This window comes from Oncorhynchus gorbuscha, linkage group LG16 (genome assembly GCF_021184085.1).
Source record: "Oncorhynchus gorbuscha isolate QuinsamMale2020 ecotype Even-year linkage group LG16, OgorEven_v1.0, whole genome shotgun sequence".
NCBI lineage: Eukaryota > Metazoa > Chordata > Actinopteri > Salmoniformes > Salmonidae > Oncorhynchus > Oncorhynchus gorbuscha.
The window spans coordinates 98229648-98239374 of NC_060188.1; the positions used below are offsets into that span (position 1 = coordinate 98229648).

At 50.4% G+C, this 9727-nt stretch overlaps 1 protein-coding gene across 1 annotated transcript; it reads left to right on the forward strand.

The window, feature by feature from the left end:
• Positions 1–2128: 2128 nt before the first annotated feature.
• LOC123999869 (vegetative cell wall protein gp1-like) lies at positions 2129–4410 on the forward strand. The gene is made up of 2 exons (XM_046305877.1): positions 2129–2484; positions 3231–4410. The coding sequence occupies exons 1-2, from the start codon at positions 2129–2131 to the stop codon at positions 4408–4410; spliced, it is 1536 nt and encodes a 511-aa protein (XP_046161833.1).
• Positions 4411–9727: the final 5317 nt, after the last annotated feature.

The window sequence follows — 9727 nt, forward strand, 5'->3', positions numbered from 1 at the left end:
GCCTGTTGTCTGCTCCTCATTCACACAGCCTTCTAGGGGTATTGTGCTGTCATGAGTTTTGGTTTATGTGCGTGTGAATGTATAAAAAGGTGATTCAATTCACTGTCAAATTCACAAAAAAAAATATACAATACAATATTGCAACGTACAATGTGTTCAGTTCACTACCAGCCTTTAAAGTTTAACATAGAACACGAGGAGTATAATATCTAATAATAGGATTATTATTGCCGACAGATTAGTGAACTCTTTCTCGCAGTACAGTAGGGAGCTGTCTATATTCCTTCAACCATTACCAGGCTGAAACAACATGCCAGTCTGGCAATAGTTAAACCCTCCCCACAACCGAGACACTTCCTGTGTGTGTTGACTGAGGCATGCACTCACTTTAACATGTCAACATCACTGTACTGCCCTTGTGTGGCTGATTAGAAATCTACACACTGCACTGAGAATAGATTTAAAAGCTCTTCATTAGTTTTGCTGGAGACTTGCATTAGAGCACCTCAGCACCCTCTTCGGACCGACTAGAAAGGACAATACACAGCCCTATTAACTTTTCACTGCTCTCCAGTGTTGTAGAGGGTAACTACACCCTGCACTGCCCTCTAGTGTTATAGAGGGTAACTAGACCCTGCACTGCCCTGTAGTGTTAGAGGGTAACTAGACCCTGCACTGCCCTCTAGTGTTATAGAAGGTAACTACACCCTGCACTGTCCTCTAGTGTTATAGAGGGTAACTAGAACCTGCACTGTCCTCTAGTGTTATAGAAGGTAACTAGACCCTGCACTGCCCTCCAGTGCAATACTATGAAGGGACTCATACTGAGAGGACTGATTTGCCGGTGGCTCTGAAGGAACTGTTATAGACTCCTGTCACTGAGTTGTTGGCCCAGCTGCCACTGTATGTGTGGGGACATTTCTGTTGACAGACTATAAAACGCCTAGATCCAGTTAGAACATAGGCTCCTTTTCTCCATTTCAAAGATGAATTACGCCCCATTCCTACCTCCAGCCCTCAGCTAACTCCATTCCCACCTCTCAGCCCTCAGCCCAGAGGTGGGCAAACTTTTTGACTCGCGGGCCACAATGGGTTCTAAAATTTGACAGAGGGGCCGGGCCAGGAGCATTTGGAGGGAGTGTTTGGGCCGGATATACTAAAGCATTAAATGTAGTGTGTGCAAACCTCATAGCACAGTAAGAACACTACAACCCAATTTATTAACTGTCTTTCAAATGTGAAAAATAGCCCTTATCAGTTAATAAATTTGTCTCAAGGAATATGCAAGATATGGCATTTACATACTATTTCGCAGATACTGGGAGGAGGAAATGTAAATAGATTAAAATAACATACGCACTGTGATTTATCAAGATTGCGTCTGTTTTTAATAAGTTTCAATCGAAGGTGCAAAGTTAAAGAAATCAACATTTATTGAAAAATGGAATCACTTTCAACATTCAAAACATATTATTACACAACAAAATACTCAAGCTCAATAATATCTACTTGTGTTAAACTCCGCAAAATCATGGATGGATTGTCCTGACCGCGCGCTCTACTCGCCTTCACGCGCAAACAGTACACGTGTATCGTTGCCAAGCACACAGACATAGGCTGTATTAAATATCCTACCTGCAGCTGAAAATTTAAATTTAAATTAAGAGCGATGTGCGGCATGTTAATTAAGCTACTGTACCGCTGCTGTGCGTTCTTGTGTCGACTGCTTGCTAGCATAGTTTGCATGCTTCGTGGCAAAGTGACGGCTGATATTGTACTCTTTGAAAACCGCAACAGCTTCTTGGCATATCAGACATACAGCCGTTGATCGGACTTCAGTGAAGAAGTATTTTGTTGTCCACTCCTTATTAAACACTCGGCATTCGCTGTCCACTTTCCTTCTCTTTGGTCCGCTCATTTTCACAGAAGGGCTTAATGGTGACGTGAAACGAAGTGAAAATTAAAGTGAAATAAAGAGAAATACGCGCCACTCCAACAACGGTCAATGTGTTTTGAGTGCGCCATCTATTGGGGAAACGTGGGCATTGCAGGGAAAGGGGAAAAAAGGAGGTTTTTACTATAATTTGGACAAGTTCGGCGGGCCGGATTAAAAAGCCTAACGGGCCGTATGTGGCCCGCGGGCCGTAGTTTGCCCATGTCTGCCTCAGCCCCAGCTAACTCCATTCCCACCTCCAGCCCTAAGCCCTCAGCCCCAGCTAACTCCATTTCCACCTCCACCCCTCAGCCCTCAGCCCCAGCTAACTCCATTTCCACCCCTCAGCCCTCAGCCCCAGCTAACTCCATTTCCACCCCTCAGCCCTCAGCCCCAGCTAACTCCATTTCCACCCCTCAGCCCTCAGCCCCAGCTAACTCCGTTTCCACCCCTCAGCCCTCAGCCCCAGCTAACTCCATTCTCACCTCCAGCCCTCAGCCCCAGCCCAGGCCACAGCTAATTCCAGCCATCCCCAGCCCCAGCCAGCCCCAGTCAACTCCATTCCCACCTCCAGCCCTCAGCCCTCACTGACTCCATTCCCACCTCTCAGCCCTCAGCCCCAGCTAACTCCATTTCCACCCCTCAGCCCCAGCTAACTCCATTTCCACCCCTCAGCCCCAGCTAACTCCATTCCCACCTCTCAGCCCTCAGCCCCAGCTAACTCCATTTCCACCCCTCAGCCCTCACTGACTCCATTCCCACCTCTCAGCCCTCAGCCCTCACTGACTCCATTCCCACCCCTCAGCCCCAGCTAACTCCATTCCCACCTCTCAGCCCCAGCTAACTCCATTCCCACCTCTCAGCCCCAGCTAACTCCATTCCCACCTCTCAGCCCCAGCTAACTCCATTCCCACCTCTCACCCCTCAGCCCCAGCTAACTCCATTCCCACCTCTCAGCCCCAGCTAACTCCATTCCCACCTCTCAGCCCCAGCTAACTCCATTCCCACCCCTCAGCCCCAGCTAACTCCATTCCCACCCCTCAGCCCCAGCTAACTCCATTCCCACCTCTCAGCCCCAGCTAACTCCATTCCCACCTCTCAGCCCCAGCTAACTCTATTTCCACCCCTCAGCCCCAGCTAACTCCATTTCCACCCCTCAGCCCCAGCTAACTCCATTTCCACCCCTCAGCCCCAGCCCAAGCCCCAGCTAACTCCAGCCATCACCAGCAGGCCCCAGTCAACTCCATCCACAGCTATCCCAGCCAAAGCCAACTCCAGCTATCCCAACCATCCCCAGCCATCCACAACCCCAGTCTTCCCCAGCACAAGCCATCCACAGCCCCAGCCAACCCCCAGCTATCCCCAAAACCAGCCAACCCAAGCCCAAGCCAACACAAGCCCCTCCCCAGTCATCCATCCCCAACAATTCCCCTACAACCCCAGCCACCCCAAGCCAACTCCAGCCAGACATCCCGAGCCAACTCCAGCCACAGCCACCCCAAGCCAACTCCCGCCCAAGCCATCCACATCCCCAGTCCGAGCCATCCCAAGCCATCCCCCAGCTATCCCCTTCCCCAGCCAACTCCAGCCATCCCTCCCCAGCAATCCCCAGCCATACCCAGCCAACTCCAGCCCCAGCCATCCCAAGACAAAGCAAGCCCCCACCATTTATCCACAGCCCCAGCCATACCCAGCCATCCCCGGCCCCAGATATCCCCAGCCAACTCCAGCATTTCCAGCCTGGCCAACTCCAGCCATCCATCCCCAAGCCACAGGAAACTCCAGCCCCAGCCAACTCCAACCATCCACAACCATTCCCAGCCATCCCCAGCCATCCATCCACAGCCATCCCCAGCTCTATCCCCAACCATCCCCAGCCAACTCCAGCCATCTACAGCCATCCCCAGCCTACCCCAGCCAACCCCATCAAGACCCAGCCATACCTCAGACCAAGCCAGACCCAGCCCCAGTCACCTATCCACAGCCCAAGCCATCCACATCCAGCCACAGCCAACCAAAACCAACTTCCAGCCCCAGCCATCCACATCCCCAGTCCCAGCCATTCCCAGCCATCCCCTTCCTCAGCCAACTCTAGCCCCAGCCACCCCCCAGCCAAATCTGGCCAGCCCCAGCCTACACTAGCCAGCCCCAGCCTACCCCAGCCATCCCCATCAAGACACAGCCATCCCCAGACCAAGCCAGCCCCCCAACTCCATCCCCAGCCAACTCCAGCCATCTACAACCAGCCCAGCCACCTCCAGAAAACACCATCCCGAGCCATCCACAGCCCACCCCAACCATTCCCCAGCCCCAGCCATCCCCCAGCCAACTCTAGCCATCTCCAGCCCCAGCTTACCCCAGCCATCCCCAGACCAAGCCAGCCCCCCAACTCCATCCCCAGCCAACTCCAGCCATCCACAGCCAGCCCCAGCCACCTCCAGCAAACACCATCCCGAGGCATCCACAGCCCACCCTAGCCATTCACATCCAGCCACAGCCAACCAAAACTAACTCCAGCCCCAGCCATCCACATCCCCAGTCCCAGCCATTCCCAGCCATCCCCTTCCTCAGCCAACTCTAACCCCAGCCACCCCCCAGCCAACTCTGGCCAGCCCCAGCCTACACTAGCCAGCCCCAGCCTACCCCAGCCATCCCCATCAAGACCCAGCCATCCCCAGACCAAGCCAGCCCCCCAACTCCATCCCCAGCCAACTCCAGCCATCTACAACCAGCCCCAGCCACCTCCAGAAAACACCATCCTGAGCCATCCACAGCCCACCCCAACCATTCCCCAGCCAACTCTAGCCATCTCCAGCCCCAGCTTACCCCAGCCACCCCAATCAAGACCCAGACATCCCCAGAACATGCCAGCCCCAGCCAATTCCAGCCCCCCAACTCCATCCCCAGCCAACCCCAGCCATCCACCAGCCCCAGCCATCCACAGCCCCAGCCATTTCCAGCCATCCTCTGTCCTAGCCAATACAGGCACCGCGCAAATAACCTGGGCCAATACAGGCACCGCACAAATAACCTGGGCCAATACAGGCACCGCGCAAATAACCTGGGCCAATACAGGCACCGCACAAATAACCTGGGCCAATACAGGCACCGCGCAAATAACCTGGGCCAATACAGGCACCATTTAAATAACCTGGACCAATACAGGCACCACGCAAATAACCTGGGCCAATACAGGCACCACTTAAATAACCTGGGCCAATACAGGCACCACGCAAATAACCTGGGCCAATACAGGCACCACTTAAATAACCTGGGACAATACAGGCACCACTTAAATAACCTGGGCCAATACAGGCACCACTTAAATAACCTGGGCCAATACAGGGACCACGCAAATAACCTGGGCCAATACAGGGACCACGCAAATAACCTGGGCCAATACAGGCACCACTTAAATAACCTGGGCCAATACAGGCACCACGCAAATAACCTGGGCCAATACAGGCACCACTTAAATAACCTGGGCCAATACAGGCACCACTTAAATAACCTGGGCCAATACAGGCACCACTTAAATAACCTGGGCCAATACAGGGACCACTTAAATAACCTGGGCCAATACAGGGACCACTTAAATAACCTGGGCCAATACAGGGACCACTTAAATAACCTGGGCCAATACAGGCACCACTTAAATAACCTGGGCCAATACAGGGACCACTTAAATAACCTGGGCCAATACAGGCACCACTTAAATAACCTGGGCCAATACAGGCACCACTTAAATAACCTGGACCAATACAGGGACCACTTAAATAACCTGGGCCAATACAGGGACCACTTAAATAACCTGGGCCAATACAGGCACCACTTAAATAACCTGGGCCAATACAGGCACCACTTAAATAACCTGGACCAATACAGGGACCACTTAAATAACCTGGGCCAATACAGGGACCACTTAAATAACCTGGGCCAATACAGGCACCACTTAAATAACCTGGGCCAATACAGGGACCACTTAAATAACCTGGGCCAATACAGGCACCACTTAAATAACCTGGGCCAATACAGGCACCACTTAAATAACCTGGACCAATACAGGGACCACTTAAATAACCTGGGCCAATACAGGGACCACTTAAATAACCTGGGCCAATACAGGGACCACTTAAATAACCTGGGCCAATACAGGCACCACTTAAATAACCTGGACCAATACAGGGACCACTTAAATAACCTGGGCCAATACAGGGACCACTTAAATAACCTGGGCCAATACAGGGACCACTTAAATAACCTGGACCAATACAGGGACCACTTAAATAACCTGGGCCAATACAGGGACAACTTAATTAACCTGGGCCAATACAGGCACCACTTAAATAACCTGGGCCAATACAGGGACCACTTAAATAACCTGGGCCAATACAGGGACCACTTAAATAACCTGGGCCAATACAGGGACCACTTAAATAACCTGGGCCAATACAGGGACCACTTAAATAACCTGGACCAATACAGGGACCACTTAAATAACCTGGGCCAATACAGGGACCACTTAAATAACCTGGGCCAATACAGGGACCACTTAAATAACCTGGGCCAATACAGGGACCACTTAAATAACCTGGGCCAATACAGGCACCACTTAAATAACCTGGGCCAATACAGGGACCACTTAAATAACCTGGGCCAATACAGGGACCATTTAAATAACCTGGACCAATACAGGGACCACTTAAATAACCTGGGCCAATACAGGCACCACTTAAATAACCTGGGCCAATACAGGCACCACTTAAATAACCTGGGCCAATACAGGCACCACTTAAATAACCTGGGCCAATACAGGCACCACTTAAATAACCTGGGCCAATACAGGGACCATTTAAATAACCTGGGCCAATACAGGCACCACTTAAATAACCTGGGCCAATACAGGGACCACTTAAATAACCTGGGCCAATACAGGCACCACTTAAATAACCTGGGCCAATACAGGCACCACTTAAATAACCTGGGCCAATACAGGAACCACTTAAATAACCTGGGCCAATACAGGGACCACTTAAATAACCTGGGCCAATACAGGCACCACTTAAATAACCTGGGCACCAAAATAACCTGGCAATACAGGGACACTTAAATAACCTGGACCAATACAGGGACCACTTAAATAACCTGGGCCAATACAGGGACCACTTAAATAACCTGGGCCAATACAGGCACCACTTAAATAACCTGGGCCAATACAGGGACCACTTAAATAACCTGGGCCAATACAGGGACCACTTAAATAACCTGGGCCAATACAGGCACCACTTAAATAACCTGGGCCAATACAGGCACCACTTAAATAACCTGGGCCAATACAGGGACCACTTAAATAACCTGGGCCAATACAGGGACCACTTAAATAACCTGGGCCAATACAGGGACCACTTAAATAACCTGGGCCAATACAGGCACCACTTAAATAACCTGGGCCAATACAGGGACCACTTAAATAACCTGGGCCAATACAGGCACCACTTAAATAACCTGGGCCAATACAGGGACCACTTAAATAACCTGGGCCAATACAGGCACCACTTAAATAACCTGGGCCAATACAGGGACCACTTAAATAACCTGGGCCAATACAGGGACCACTTAAATAACCTGGGCCAATACAGGGACCACTTAAATAACCTGGGCCAATACAGGGACCACTTAAATAACCTGGGCCAATACAGGGACCACTTAAATAACCTGGGCCAATACAGGGACCACGCAAAGAAATATGGGATGAAAGATTTTTTTTAACCAACAGGCAGTTTAGGTTTCATGTTGTGTGACTTTGCCTGTGAGATACTGAAGACAAAATGAATGGAATCATTTTTTTCATTAATTTATTTTCAGCTATTTAGTAATGGACATGACAAAGTGGTTCTCAGAGACAATGCCTGTGAACAACATGTCAACATGGTTGTGAATTTATTTTGGACTAAATGGATAATTACTTGATGATTTTGTTTAAATGCCCTGACGAGGACATTTCACAGTAAATGCTGTACGGTCAATGCAGGCGTTGGATTGACCATGCAACGCCTTTAAGAAAAGTATGAGTTCTCTGTGGATATTTGTTTTTATTAGTCATTTTCCAGCTTCACACAACCACTCATATTGTTCCCTGTTTGAAGTTGATAAGAGAGCAGCTTCACTCCTGAGTCTCCTGGGCGACTGAAGCTCAACACGTTGAATGGAAATCAAATCAATAAAAAGCATTCTGATCATATAAGTCTGATCTTTCATCATCAACATTCTAAATGCAGTCAGTGAGTTAGAACCATTCTGTCACGCCCTGACCAGAGAGAGTTTTTATTCTCTTATGTTGGTTAGGTCGGGTGTGACGAGGGTGGGTCATCTAGGTGATTAATGGTTTACGTCCTATCGTTCTCCACAGCTTAACTCTGACCCATCACTAAGTCCTGTCTTTCCCCACAGCTTAGCTCTGACCCGTCACTAAGGCCCGTCACTCCCCACAGCTTAGCTCTGCCCCATCACTAAGTCCTGTCTTTCCCCACAGCTTAGCTCTGACCCGTCACCAAGGCCCGTCACTCCCCACAGCTTAGCTCTGCCCCATCACTAAGTCCTGTCTTTCCCCACAGCTTAGCTCTGACCCGTCACTAAGGCCCGTCACTCCCCACAGCTTAGCTCTGACGCGTCACTAAGTCCTGTCTTTCCCCACAGCTTAGCTCTGACCCATCACTAAGTCTTGTCTTTCTCCACAGCTTAGCTCTGACCCATCACTAAGTCCTGTCTTTCCCCACAGCTTAGCTCTGACCCATCACTAAGTCCTGTCTTTCCCCACATCTTAGCTCTGACCCATCACTAAGTCCTGTCTTTCCCCACAGCTTAGCTCTGACCCATCACTAAGTCTTGTCTTTCCCCACAGCTTAGCTCTGACCCGTCACTAAGTCCTGTCTTTCTCCACAGCTTAGCTCTGACCCGTCACTCCCCACAGCTTAGCTTTGACCCATCACTCGCCACAGCTTAGCTTTGACCCATCACTCTCCACAGCTTAGCTCTGACCCGTCACTCCCCACAGCTTAGCTTTGACCCATCACTCGCCACAGCTTAGCTCTGACCCATCACTCTCCACAGCTTAGCTCTGACCCATCACTAAGTCCTGTCTTTCTCCACAGTTTAGCTCTGACCCGTCACTCCCCACAGCTTAGCTTTGACCCATCACTCGCCACAGCTTAGCTCTGACCCATCACTCTCCACAGCTTAGCTCTGACCCATCACTCTCCACAGCTTAGCTCTGACCCGTCACTAAGTCCCGTCTTTCCCCGCAGCTTAGCTCTGACCCATCACTCTCCACAGCTTAGCTCTGACCCATCACTCTCCACAGCTTAAATCTGACCCATCACACTCCACAGCTTAGCTCTGACCCATCACACTCCACAGCTTAGCTCTGACCCATCACACTCCACAGCTTAGCTCTGACCCATCACTCTCCACAGCTTAGCTCTGACCCATCACTCTCCACAGCTTAGCTCTGACCCATCACACTCCACAGCTTAGCTCTGACCCATCACTCTCCACAGCTTAGCTCTGACCCATCACTCTCCACAGCTTAGCTCTGACCCATCACTCTCCACAGCTTAGCTCTGACCCATCACTAAGTCCTGTCTTTCCCCACAGTTCAGCTCTGACCCATCACTAAGTCCTGTCTTTCCCCACAGATTAGCTCTTACCCATCACTAAGTCCTGGCTTATAATTTGAACAGTTTATCCTTACTCTTTCATCCTTTTTTTGAAAGGCACTTTAAATCTAGTTTTAAT